The 14,884-nt window shown below is 46.9% G+C and overlaps 1 protein-coding gene across 1 annotated transcript; it reads left to right on the top strand.

Moving 5' to 3' along the window:
• Window positions 1-417: 417 nt before the first annotated feature.
• Window positions 418-1,841, top strand: LOC102706632 (zinc finger protein 8-like). The gene has a single exon (XM_006647927.3). The coding sequence runs from the start codon at window positions 844-846 to the stop codon at window positions 1,669-1,671; it is 828 nt and encodes a 275-aa protein (XP_006647990.2). The 5' UTR covers window positions 418-843; the 3' UTR covers window positions 1,672-1,841.
• The last annotated feature ends 13,043 nt before the right edge of the window (window positions 1,842-14,884 follow it).

Raw genomic sequence — 14,884 nt, 5'->3', positions numbered from 1 at the left:
GCAGCTGCAGCAGCAGCAGCATGAACAGGGAGCGAGCGAGCGAGCAGGCAAGCAAGCAGCAAGGCAAGCAAGCAGAATGCGATCGAGCACGTCGCCGTCCCCAGGAGGACCACCTGCGGTCTCTCATGTTGTAAAGAAGGCAGCCTCCCATAAAGAAACCCCGGCTACAGCCAATCCCAGAGGCAGCAGAGGAGAGGGAGAGAGCGACGGATAGACGGAGTCATACTACCCATCTCACCCCCACTTGATGCCCACTGATAGCTACAGATGCATGAAAGCTGGACAGGGAAAAATTTTCCCCAGATTTTAATTAATTTTCTCTGTAGCCTCCCTCATCTCTCTCGCTGCCTAGCTATCTCTATACCTAGGTAGCTACTCCAGCTAGCTATAGCTGCACTTGTGTGAGTACTACATATATGTACTAGTCCCATATTTGCCGAGAAAGAAATGGACCGGGGTTAATGTGTGCCGAGACTGATGAGACGCTAGCTAGTAGGCAGGGAGGGCACAAGCAGCAACTGCAACTGCCACTGCAGCTGCATTTGTACTTGGTGATGAGAGAGGGGGAGCTTTAAGCTTGGTAGTCCCCCTCTGCTCTTACTTGCATGGTCCCCCTCTCCCTCCTCTCCGCTTGCTCCGGCCCTTGCAACGCCCATCCCCTTAAAACCGCACCAACTCGTAGCCAATTTCTTCAGCGCACAGACCAAACACAGCTGCGAGATTGTAGCAGCAGCTACCTGGTTAGCCGTCGCCACCGCTCGTCCACGCGCAGTCCAGAATTGCGCTGAGTTGGGAGCGACTTCTTCGTTAGTTCGAGAGTTATTAGTTTGGTTTTGTTAGAGCATGGCGAAGCCGCAGGACGTGCGCAGCGTCGACTCGTTCTCGCAGCTGCCGTTCATCCGGCCGGCGCCGCCGCCTCCGCCGCCGCAGCAGCAGCAGCCGCGGGACACAATCCGGCTGTTCGGCTGCGAGTTCTCCAACGACCTGCAGCTGCGACCCTCGGAGGGCGCCGGGGCAGGCTCCTCCGACGCGGCCAACGGAAGCACGGTCACGTCCGAGGGCAGCAACGGCGGCAGCACCAAGAACGGCGCCGGCGCCGCCACGGCGGCGGAGCGCAAGTTCGAGTGCCACTACTGCTGCCGCAACTTCCCGACGTCGCAGGCGCTGGGCGGGCACCAGAACGCGCACAAGCGGGAGCGCCAGCACGCCAAGCGGGCCCACCTCCAGGCCTCCCTCGCCATGCACCGCTACATGCCGGGACACATGTACGGCCTCTTCAACTACCACCACATCGGCGGCCGCTTCGACCACCCGCCGCCGCCGCCACCGCCGGCGCACTACCCGATGTGGACGAGCGCCGCCCCGGGAGCCTTCGCCGGGCCAGGCTCCATGGCGCAGCCCATCAACGGTAGCCCGGTGCAGGGGCTATGGGGCGTTCCGCCGCAGACGGAGAATTTCGGCGCGGCCGCCGGCAGGCAGCTGGTCGCTGACGACAAGGCTACGGTGGCGGGGCCGGCGGCAGGGGATGTGGCATGCAAGGACGAGAAGGTGCCGATGAGCTTGCTGTCCTCGTCGCCTTCGTTATCGTCGTGCTCGTCGACGTCCCCGGAGATGCTAGGTAGGTGTGAATTGGGGCAGAAGGAGGGCGTCAGCTTGGACCTCCATTTGTAATTCACGTTTTAATTAGGTTTTGTTCTTGTGGATTAGCAGTTGCCAAGGGTATGTTAATTCTCATAGCTTAAATAATCTACTTTTTTGCCATCTCCGGATCCAACTTTAGCTAGTTCTGTTTCTACTCTATTTTCACCAGGCGAACAAAAGAAACTCCTCAAATTGCAAAAAAGAAAAAAAAAAGTAAAAATTATTCAATTCCAAAACAGCAAAAGATGCACTTGCTATGGATATCCTTGGCATGGAAGTCAAATAAAACACAGAAAAAGAACTACTCCCCTACTTGATTTTATATTATAAGACTTTGTTTTACACATAGTCATATCCGTTAAGCAATACATATATTTTAAATACATATTATATATATATATATGTTTAAATTTATTAGTATTTGTATGCTCCTAGGTAAAGTTAAAACATTTTATAATGGGAAGGAAGATAATAGCACGGTAATTAACATGCTTAATATTAAACACGAAATCTAAGGAATAATTAATTTACCCACAAAAAATATATATGCATGTGTGTGGAAGAAAGGTTCTAACACAGTAGATTTAAAATGTGTGGATCCAACACTGTCGTCGTACATGGGCCCGTATGTATATAGTGTACATGACCTTTCTTTTCCTCACCCCATGGCCCAATTATACGGCCATCTGAATTGCTTTGTACAGAGATGACTCTTTTCAGCATGTGCTCCATCTGCCAAAGCCAGGTGTATTTCATGTACTTTCTGGACTTCCTCTTATAGATGAGTAACATAATAATTTACTTGTGGCAGATTGGCACGTGAAGAAAAAGGCTGCTCATATATACAAAGAACTTAAAAAATGCAAAATACAATTGTACCTCGTGTAATTAATTAATATTGTCGGACAATAAGGTATATATTGTTTAAAATTAAACCACATATAGAAAATTATTTCAGGACACACATATGTTTTTGTAACTAGCTAGCAACTGATTGTGCACGTAAATTATAATAAATTATTTATGGCTTTGTGTGTGTGTGTGTATATGGGTGTAGCGAGTGACCGGGTATTATTATTCCATTAGTAAGAAAACTAAGACATGCTAATGTCGCTTCCATATACTGCCTCCATGTTTTTATATGACATCTTTAACTTTTATATTTACATTTTACCTTTTATCTTACTCAAAAGAATTATATAATTTTTAATTATTTTGTTATAATTAATTTAGTATTATATGAACTTTAATTATGACTTATAATTTTGTGTATTTGAGTAAGACGAAAAAACCAAACGTATATCCAGAAGTCAACGGAGTCAATAAAAAAACATGGAGGGAGTATATAGGTACATCAGCCCACGTCTTTAGAATTTTAGTTTGACGATCCGATTTTCTTACCTGTGACATAACATACTCCGTATATACGATCGACTTGTCCGAACAAGCTAAGCCATGAACCCATGACTCGAATGCGACAATCGTAGTTATCGTGCACATTAATTTTGAGAAGAACTTTACAAAAGTAGGATACCATGTGACTATATAGTGGATGGTTTAAGGAATTGGTAGTGCGTGCTTCATTTTTCTAGGGTCAGTGCGTGCTTCATTATTCTAGTGTCTAAAACAAAATAAATATATGTTCGGGATCTCAAATATGTCATGCAAATAAACTCTGTCGTACTAGATCAATCATTCAGGGCCATTTAAATTGAGACTTGACATGTATAGCTAGTACGCATCTGATCAGCTGCTAATTCCATGGTAGCTAGTAGTACTTCTACTCTTCTACTCCTGCATAGACCTTCTAGGTTAACAGCCTTGGAACACACAGTAACACACAGTACAAGCATTTACTGAATCTACTGAACATATACGTAATCGAGATCACTGTCACAAAACCACGAATTTCCTCATGGTGTACAGAGTTTAATTAATAGGCTGAATGAACCTCATCAAGTACATATGTAACCACCGGCCATGTACACGTCATGAATTTTCAGAACAGCTATTGGATCATCACGCATCGACGATCGATCGTCGTACGACCCCAGAGTCCTTTCCAAAATTCAATTTCGGTCGACGTTCTTGTCGTCATTTGGTGTCACGCAGTACGAACATGCGCACAGCATCCTGACATAGTCTGCAGTGCTAAGATCGATCGTTAGTATTGATTTTACTCCTATATGCACAGCTGCATGCTGAGCCAGAAGCCGGTATTAATTTCTACTACTTCGAGCAAACCAGCAATCAGATGCTGCACAAAGAGCCCAACGCCGGCCATATTCCATCAATTTCATGCTCTCTCGACTATATGCAAATTAATTCCATATGCAACCATTTTATTCTTTCGGATATGTGTACTCCAGAAATACAGTAGCTGGCTGGCTAGCTAGGACTGCAATGAATTAGAACCCATCAGGACAAACACACAGCCGATACAAAGTCGCTGGTTAATTTGGCAATAAAGTTTGGTCTTGTGCGGCTCCATCTTTTCATTTTTGCTATGTTTATAAGCCAAAATTTGAATTTACAACCTTACATTTAGAGTATTTTTTGGGGAGTTTTGATCGCAGTTTACCTTGACTTTTAGATCACGAAAATATGTATATAAATTATTTTTTTATTTGCAAGTATGTGGTTTGGTTTTTCCCCTAAATAAGCCAAATAATCATCCCCATTGACAAAAACTGGAATAGACGCAATTGATTTCTCTGATAAAAAACACCACAATTATCAGTCTACTACCGCGATTCCAAAATATAAGGATTTTTAGATTATTTAACATAAATTAGAAAGATGTTAAAAGATTCTTTGTCACTTCAGTGGTCAATTTTTGAATTTTGAATTGATTATCAACCATATATTTCCACTTATGTTATGTTTATGCTTATAAGCCAAATTTTAAATTTTCAACCTTAAATATGGAGTATATATTGAGAGGTTTTTTATCGTGGTTTATTTTATATATTTGATTTTAGATTTCTAAGAATATGTATGTAAAAGTTTTATCTATAAAATGTTTTTATTTGTAAATATATTGTTTGGTTTTTTCCTTGAATAAGCTAAGCGATCACCCCCTAGGTTTCCTTTCTAAACATCTGATTGACTCTAGAATCATTACAATAATTGAAATTATAGGAATCAATAAAAAATACTTATACTATGTATAGAATTTAAATTCTATAAGTATTTATATTTTGGGACATAGGGAGTATCAAACACGAAGAGAAATAGAAGTGATCATTTGCACCCTAATACCCTATGAATGTCCTATATCACAATATGCAATTTTGAGGGGAGGCAAAGCAAGCAGGGCCAAGGACAAACAATGAGATCGATAGGCCTGCGGCGCACCTCATAGCTATCAGACTGGTGCTGCAGATGCTGCTAACTATAGCTATATACTAGTACTGTATGTCATGACGCAGGGATATATATAAAAGTGTGTATACATATACATGTACACACCGAGCTATAGAAAGCTACAGGTCACTGCTGGCCAGCAAGGTGCATGCAGCGATCAGTACAGCAGCAAGACTCTCCACAGATCTAAATAGGGGGCACTGAATCATGCCAATTGGTTTGCTTCTGCAGCGCTAGTACTGCATGCACATATGACATATGCGTCCAGCTCCAGCAGGAGGCAGCAGCAGCAGCAGCCAGCAGTCAGTAGTACCCCCACCACCACCACCGCGTCGCATGCAGTGGTTGCCGGGCAGGCGGGACCAGCGCCCAGAGAGAAGACGCGCGCATGCAGCAGCTGTACTTGTGCCCAGCAGAGCGAAGCCCATGTACATGCACAGATCGGTCAGTATGTTCAGCTACTGCCATCCACTCATCGTCCGATCGCGTCTTCGACCGCCTCTCAGACTCGGCAGCTTCGCTCTAGCTAGCACGCACCATGTGCTTCCGACGAGACGACGACGACGACGACTCGTTCATATTATGCATCAATGCATGCGTGCCTCTCTGGGTGTGTTGATCTTTCTCAGATCTCGCTTCGTTCTTGCCGCTGTTTGTACGCACGTACTACTTAAGGTTACATGGTTTCATAGCATAGTTACCAAGACTGTATACTAGGTAACCGAACCAGATGAGTTTTATGGAAATAAAACTTTTCTCTCATGAAACTCACTCAATTAATGACACTATCAAGTCAGTAATTTTACTGATGTGACATCCTATTTAATGTTGATCAGTTAGAGTTGGTATAGCTGACGATCACGACGCGCATGCGCAAGCTTGGCTCCCGATCGACACCAAGGCAGGCATGGGCCGGGCTGAGGCGGCCGGCGCCAATCTAGAGAGAGCACTAGCCATCAGAGACAGATCGGCTGGCTGGCTGGCTGCTGCTGCTGCCGCCTGGAGTACTGCTGCGACTGGATAATGCGATGCACGGCTATTTGCTGTGGGGGTGGCAGGTTAAGGTTCACAGAGCTATACTGGTTGCGGCAGATCGATGCATGGATCGATCGACCAACCGATCTGACACGAGATGCATGCATTGCATCCGCCTCTAATGAATGATCCGGTCTCCTTTTGCATGCATGCTGTGCGTGGCACGGTTTTTAAGGTGAAATCATGGGTACCCACTTCAGTACTGCCCATCAAGATCTAAACAACTGTAGCAGAAAATGATTGGGATTAATCTGATGCACTTTTTTTTACTTCATATCATCGTATGGTTGGTTGAATGTATACTACTCCTATACTAGCATGGTCGTAATATTATCTCCAGGCACATCCATTCACATCAATTTTGGCCGAATCTGTGGCACAGTACGGTGACTGAAAGATTCTACCCACACTCTCAATCTTTCGACGTCAACATGCATGCATGAACTTTCTATAGTTTCTAGCGAGATATTTCAACGCGATCTCTGTGCACTATTACCTGCTCATGCAACAGCGACATACTCCTACTTGAGGCGCACAGATATATATATACTCCTATAAAGGGCTCGATCATCATTATTGCAGTTATGTGCATTTGGATATGCATCGATCATATGATAGAACCATATACAGTCAGAGGCTAGCTTAGCTATAGGTCCAGGGGGCTTTGGTTGTTTATCATCGATCGAGTGAGTTTCTGTGAGTGAGTGAGTGAGTGAATGAACGACGACAAGAAGAGAATCTATTGACCAGCAGTCTTGGCTGTACTTGATGTTGTCAGGAAAGGGACGAGATTGTAACTGTGCAAGTACAATCAATCTGACACGAGAAACAATTCTGAGTTAGGGCAGAGCACTGATGATTCACTGCGCCATACACAGTACTCAGAGCGGCGCAAGGGCAAACAAGAGCGAACAACGAACCTAGCTCCAGTGTTAGGTCGTTCTGGGTGCATCACTGCATGGTAACATCTCCACTAGTAGAAAGAAAAGCTGTGTTTACTGGTTCCCCATCACGTAACGCTGGAAAAGGTTTGCTGCATCTGAGAAGTTCGTGACTTCGTGGTCCACAGCTGCCTGATTGCGTCAGCTCACAACTAGCTAGTACTACAAAATATCCCTGTGATTAGTGGCAAAAATCCCATAAAACAGTTACTCGGATACCTAAGTTAGAAATATATACTGTATTATTTTATTTCACTTTTATTATTTATTATTATTAGAAGGGATTAAGGGAACACTTATTTTGGAACGGGGAGTGGACAACTATAACTTTACTAAATTTCAGTTGACTTGAAGATATTCCTCGCTTTTGGAAAAAAATGAGTAAGTTGTTAAGGGGCATGTGCACCAGAGATGGGGGACTGGTGACAACGATGACAACTCTATCGGCATTGGCAATGCGCCGACACCCGAGCTTCCGCAAACCATCAAGCTTCGTTGGATTAGGGTTTGGAGCTTAGAGACGGTAGGGGGCAGTAAGGGCAGCTCTAAATTAAGAAATGACCAAGATAGTACTATCTCTGTCCCATAATAACTTTATTTTTCGATTTCTGTGTCCAAAGTTTGACTATTCGTCTTATTTAAAAATTATGTACAAAAACTTAATAGATTAGTTATGCATAAAGTGCTATTCGTGTTTTATCATTTAGTAACAATAAAAATATTAATCACAAAAATTTTTAAATAAGATAAAGAGTCGAAATATTGTATCCAAAACTAAAGAAATGAACTTATTTCAGGACGAAGTTAGTAGACGACAAGTGGGCTAGACCATGAATACAAATCTTCGAGCAGTGACAACAGGCGAGCGGGGCAGTAGTAGAAAGAAAGAGAAAGAGGTTATGTACATAAAAGATATGTAGCACAAATGTTTGAGCAATTCAAATGATCAAAAGTGATTGATTTTTTTTGGGGGGGGGGGGAATCAGTAGGACTTGTTCAAGTAGCTAACTAGGGAACGGTATCGCATTCAGTCGGGATACTTTATGTCGATGGTGCCATAGCGATGTCAGATTCGATACCGAAGTGTCAAAATCCAATACACGAGGGGTATTGACTATTGAATGATATTGAGTTTTTTATTTTGGTAATTGAGGTCAGATGTTTAACTTTTTTTACTAGCAATGTTTGATCATTTATCTTATTTAAAAAATTATGAAAATATCATTTATTTTGCTTGTGACTTACTTTATTATCAAAAGAACTTTAAGCACGACTTAGACATTTTTTATATTTATACGAAATTTTTGAATAAGATAAATGGTCAAACGTTGCATCCAAAAAAATCAAACATCTTACGTTATGAAACGGAGGTGGTAGCACCTACGTGGTACTAGATCTTGCACATAAATATCAAATAAGACACATTAAGATATCAGGTTTGATACCATTGTACTAGAAGTTATACCGTACAGATTGGTATAAGGTGGGGGGGGGGGTAATGGATGAGTAATATGAGAGATGGTAAGTGGATTGTCGCACAAAGAAAAATCAAGTTGGTTGGTCAATTTTAGTTATCTGTGCTCGGACGACATGCCTTCATATAGTATTTCTATTTTATAGATAAACTTGATTTTAACACATAACATTTACCGCTAATTTCCACTCTGATCAATATATTTAAAAACCCCAACAAATTTTGTATACCCACTGTTCTTAACAATACTCATAGCTTTAAATGCTTTAACTGAAATTATATTAATCAGAGCAGATTATCTAGGTAATTATTGATTTGTGAAGTGTACGTAACTTAACCGGTTAAGTTACTTGTGGCTGAACAAATTCATAGGCTAGAATCTTATATTTGACATAGATGATTGTATTTATGGTCAAATATTTTTTATGATAATCAACGTACCTATCCATAGCGAAACATATCTAATGACTTTACCGATAGATATAGCCAGTTTATGGCTTCTTCGGATCATATGATTTTTACAGGATTTTCAAAGAAAATAGTCCAATTTTTTTATTTTCTTTTTAAAAATCTTTCAAATCGAAGAGACCCTTGGTTTTAATGGTGGTCATATGGGTAAAGTGTGCGTGGCGTCTATACATTTGTTGACAATGAGTATGTACACGTCGAGCGTCTGCATTTCCATTTGTACCGTACTTCGAAAAAAAAAAGGTAATCGTCCATATATTTATCACCGGGACACGGACTTTTACGATTCAAAGTTCCAAACGCAACTTACGGCGTGGCTATATTAGCCTAAAGAAATAAGTCCACATTACATCCCTTAACATGATGCCGAGTCTAAGTTTCATCCCTCAGGTCTAATACCAGATATATATACTCCTTATGTTATAAAAACCGACCGGTATAGGTCACAAGCCTGTATAAACTCAAGTTGATCCCTGTTTTGCTTACGTGGCACATGGTGGGACCTACTTGTCAGGTGCCGTTGGAGGCGGTATTAGACGGCGTTGCCTCTCCCGTTTGGCTAGCCGTCGGCCTCAGTTGTCACACTCGGTGGCGACGTACACGGGTTCCCGCCAGCGTGCGGAACTTGGCGTAGCCGCGGGCGCCGCTGAAGAGGCACACCAACGGCTCGTTGTTGTACTCAGTGGCGACGTAGGAGTACTCCGCGCCATCTGCCGGAACCACTCCTCCATCCTCTCCACCAGCTTCATCCCGATCCCTCTCCGTTTATGGCACGGCGACACCCGCACGCCGAGGAGGTGTCACGCCCAGAAATTCCTCACACGAATTCATGAACTTAATTGTGTATTAAAATCCCTGTCCAGGACCAGCCAGGGTACACAAAAAGACAATGTTGATTACATAACCATCGTTCTTAGAAACAACTGAAAATAACACTTATTCTAACGAAAATGCAGCGGAAAGAAAAACAGACTAGCTCCAGCGGGTACGGCTCCAGTCCACATGCAAAGCTTCGACGGCAGACCAGCTCACTCCTGAGAGTCACCTCCATCGAACTCAACTTCTAGCTCTGGAGGGGGAAAAAGTTCGGCAAGGCTGAGTACAAACCACCGTACTCAACAAGTAACACGGAAAAGGGGCAATAAATGATGCATAGGGATCATCAAGGGCAGGCTAGGGTTAGTTGCAATAAAGCAGCAGTTAAACAAATAACAAAGATTAAAAAGAATAAAGGTGATTGAATACATTAAAGGATAAGTAAATAACAGTTGTAAAATACCACAACACTGCCTAACGTTGCACCACGTTGCAACAGGCCCAACCACTACTCAACGTTACACCACGTTGCAGTAGTCCCGAGTAAAAGCCAGTTTACTCAAGTTATTAAAGGTTCACTAATCACAGTGAAGCCGGGAGTTCGCCCGTAACCATGGGCACGGCTATTCGAATAGATTATACTCTGATCAGAGGTGTACTACTGTACCCACAAGACACGACTCCACTACACTTGAACATACGCCGACATACCACCATGGTATACCGAAAAGGAGACCATGATAGGACCCGTCACACAACCCTCCCTATTTAATCGCACCGCACTTCAGGTTTTACCCCCTCCTTTACACCAAGTCGGGCAGTCCCCTCTTGTGTCTTGGTAGATCCGGAAGCAGCAGAGGCTTTCGTTACACCACGATTGCCCATCCATACTCCATCACGCCTACCATTGCCTTGGTACGTCAAATAGTTCGAAGCCATGCTTCAAATCCCACCTTACCCATTTCGGCATGTGGTTAGTACTTAATTACTTCCAGGGTTTCCCGTGAACCGGTCCTTAATTGCCATGGGTGCGACTCTCAAAACCATGCACCCACAGCCCACCATTATCAATATTTTAGTTGACATTAAACCAAACCGGGTAATGAATCATTATTACAGCTATTCAGAACTAAGCATGATTAAATGTGATCCCATGAGCTACTTGTTCTAAGCACGGCTAAGCATTAACCTAGGCCTAACTCTAATCAAGTTACCCTTGGTCTAGCAATGAATAAAGTTGGATAATCAACAGCATAATAATAAGGTTTACCCGAAGAAAATAAATACAGTAAATACTTACAATGCATATTTGAATAAAGAAAGCGGGGAATTTGCAATAATGGGTTTGATATGATCAAAGATGAGTGCCACTTGCCTTGCTCTGGCCCCTGGGGTACTTCGGCGACGATCTCGAAGTAAACCGGCTCTTCGGCGGGGTCCGAATCTAAGCGACAAAGCACAAAAATAAATAAAACAGGCACAAACTCTACTGAAACAGCAAAAGAAAGTATTTTTAATGGATTCTTGACAATTTTATGAATTTAATGAAATTTGAATGGACCTAAACGGAGACTAGATGAATTACTTATGAATTTTAGAAGTTTTCTGGGTTTTTTAACTAAACAGAAAAGTTCTAAATCAATTATTACGCAATTAATGGGGCTGCTGACGTCAGCGAGGAGAGAGGAGGCGTTGACGGGTGGGAGCCACCTGTCGGTGGGAGAGAGGGGAGAGAAGAGGCTGACGGCTGGGCCCCACGGGAGGAGAGAGGGAGGATGGCCGACGGGCGGCTGACAACCCGGGCCCGCCCGACAGTGAGTGGGGGAGAGGGGAAAGGAGGAGGAGGGGTGGCCGACGGGTGGGGCCCATCGGTCAGAGAGAGAGAATAGGGGAGCGGGAAGATCGGCTCGGCCGGGAGAGGAGGGAGGCGACGGCCGGCGGAGCGGGCGACGGAGGGCGACGACGGCGGGGCGGGCGGCGCCGGCAGAGGGTCGACGACGACGACGGCGACGACCGGCGGTGTGAGGACGACGACGGCGGCGGCGAGGGCAATGCCGGGCGCAAGACGACGTGCGGCGGCGCACGGCGTCGAGGACGACGGCGACGGCGCGCGGGAAGGCGGGCCAATCGCGTGGGAAGATGGGCGCGTCACCACGACGGCGTGGCGGCGGCGACGTCGGGCGGTACTCCGGCGGTGACGTCCGACGGTCCACGGCGCCCGACGACGGCAGCGAGGGGAGAGTTTGGCGGCGCCGGTAGCGAGAAAGGGAGAGGGATGAGAGGGGAAGCTTACCGACGGCGGCAAAGGTGGAGGAAACACGGCGAGGACGAGGCGGAGGTGATGACACGGTCCCGCGGGAAGGACTGGTAGCGAGGCGCGTGATCGGCGGCGACGCAGCGGCGGCCGGGTGGTGGGAGGAAGCACGGGTGCTGGGGATGCCCGCCGTTGACGACGAAGGCGGCAGCAAGACGGTGACGGCGAGGCGGAGGTGGTGACGCGGCTGGACGGCGACGAAGGGCGTCCGGCAGCGAGATCGAACGGCGGGCGGCAGCGCGGCGGCGGCGAGAGCTTCGGGCAGAGAGGGAAAAGTGGGCGACGGCGAGACGGAGGTGGAGATTTATAGCGCGGGGAGGCCGGCTAGGACGGGGCGGCAGGTGGAGACCGAGTCGGGCACGGCGAGGACTCGGCGGCGGCCGTTGCGGTGGCGGCGGGTGCGTGCACGGGGCGGCGACGCGGTGGACTCGGACTCGGCCGGCGCGACGCGGGCGCAGTCGCAGGCGCGGTCGCTGACAGGTGGGCCCCGCCTGTCAGCGGCGCAAAGGCGGAGGGAGGCGGCGGCGGACTTCGCGGGTGAAGGGCGCGGCGCGCTGGGCCGAGTGGCGGCCCAGGGGGGGAGGAGGCGCGCGCGGGCGAGGGCGGCTCGGCTGGGCCGGCCTGGAGGGAGAGGTGGGCCGGCTCGGTTGGGCCGGCCGGGAAGGAGGAGAGGAAAAAGAAAAAAGGAAAAAGAAAAGGAAGGGGAGGAAAATTGGACTTTGGCCCAATTTGAGAAGGAAGGCAAAACGAGAGGAAAAAGGAGGGAAAAAGGAAAACTCCACTTTTGCCGAGTTTTAAATTAATTTGTTTGGCCAAATTTTATACTTCTGCAATTTGAGTTTAAATCCTGTTAATTGATTTGCGAACCTCGATTTAATAAAATTAAGTTTTTTTGGAGGGATTTTTCCTGAGTTAATTAAGCTAATTGTTATTTATGGATTTCTTTTATGAACTTAGGCTTAGGACAAAACTCCGGGTGTGACAGGAGGTAGGTGACGTTGGAGAATAGCTGGCTACGGCCGCACGCAATAGTCTTGACGCGGTCGCGGACGACGCCGACGATCTCCGTGCCGAGCGGCCCGCCCACAACCTCCACGACATGGATGGAGCAAATCCCAATTCAGCACCCGAGGAGGCCTTGCGACGGCGTCGCCGTGCGGATAGCCCTCGGCAAGCAGCCGAAGGTGTAGGTCTTGACGTCGTTGACGATGGCGAGGGTGTCCTGGAGCGAGGTGTTGGCGTAGGAGAGGCTGAAGCCGCAGGACTTGCTGTTGAGCGAGCACGACGGGTTGGGCGCCAGCACGCACTGCGGCGAGCCGTAGAGCACCGGGCGGTAGGAGGTGGACGCCGCCGGGTTGAACGGCGACGAGGTGGGGCAACCCGCGCAGCAGGAGTAGGGAATCCAGGCGGCGTCATTGCTGGTGTCGATGGCGAGGAGCAGCTGCTGCGTGGGCGTGCCGAGGCGAGCGCGCACCACGTACGTCGGCATCTGCAATAAGCTCCATGATCAACAATGGCGACACGACATACATCTCTCGCGAGAGAGATCAGTAGATCAATGCCTGGCAAGAGTAGCCGCAGAACATACAAGCATGAGGTAGGAGCACCACGCTGCAATTTTAAAAATCCTCCAACCAATCAATCAATCCTCCGACCAATAAATTAATCACAGTGAGTTGCTCTGCTCTCTTCCGTTCTTGCCTTCTCGGGCGTGGCGATCGAGCTCGAGAAGGAGCACCGCGCTGCAATTTATAGCGAGGGGCTCGTGGCTGTTAGGATCCGGAGGTAGCCACCGAGTGCGACAACTGAGGCCGACGGCTAGCCAAACGGTAGAGACAACACCGTCTAATACCTCCTAATGGTATCTGATAAGTGGGTCCCACCATGCACTACGTAAGCAAAACAGGGGTCAACTTGAGTCCATACAGTCTTGGAACCTATACCGGCCGGTTTTTATAACATAAGGGGTACAAATATCTGGTATTCGGTATCATGTTAAGTGATGTAATGTGGACTTATTCATAGCCTAAAGGTATAAATTGGATTGGTCTAGGCCCAGAGAGTTGAATCCACTTCATGGGTTGCCAAGCCCACAATGGTGCACTCCTCCAATTCGTCGCTGGGCTCTCCAGCCTCTCCTGGACGTTCAGCACCAGTCCAATCTCGAGAGTCGCCAACGCAAACTGGGCCAGAAACCCCAAATCCGTAACCGGTGTCGCGCGTTTGGACCCCCTCGTGAGGCCGTAGGCCCGTGACATCATGTGATGGCATGGTCTTTTCTTTTCTTCCACCGCAGTTCCGTTACCTGCCGTGCATTCGCACGTACGCGCGTATAGCGATTAGCGGCGGCTGGAGAGAAATAGATCGAGTGCCGTTCGCGTCGTGGCAGCGCAACGCTGCCCGCGTCGCGCTGCAGGTCACGCTCGACAACAACCAGCCTAGCTTTTAATTAATCTGCAGATAGTTTGTTGTTGTTGCTGCGGTCACGTTCCGATGGGTCTCGCGTGCCCATCAACTCGTAACACCGCCGTGGCTGCAAGCAAAGTAGGCATTGCAGGGCTCCTGTCGGCGGCACGCACAAGTCACGCTTCCTGCAGTAGCAGTAGCATATACACCTGACAAGGCAACAACAATCAATTCACTTGGACGTCTCCTGGGTTTTCTTTTTTCTTTTTCCCTTTGTTTTTTGTTTGTGTGAAGACTGAAGAGTGCAGTGGATGATGAATTGGTCACTGGAATATGATACTAGAGTCCTACGGTATGGATTGGGTCGTTTTGGCTTGTCTGAGAGCTTTCCAGGGCTAATGATTCGTACTATTAGTGGTATTG

This window comes from Oryza brachyantha, chromosome 2 (genome assembly GCF_000231095.2).
Source record: "Oryza brachyantha chromosome 2, ObraRS2, whole genome shotgun sequence".
NCBI lineage: Eukaryota > Viridiplantae > Streptophyta > Magnoliopsida > Poales > Poaceae > Oryza > Oryza brachyantha.
The sequence above is the reverse complement of the archived record's forward strand: the minus strand, read 5'-3'. Positions and strand labels throughout refer to the sequence as shown.

What these genes read in the sequence shown, in the direction of transcription:
- LOC102706632 (XM_006647927.3), top strand. Translation starts at nt 844, where the DNA reads ATGGCGAAGCCGCAGGACGTGCGCAGCGTCGACTCGTTCTCGCAGCTG.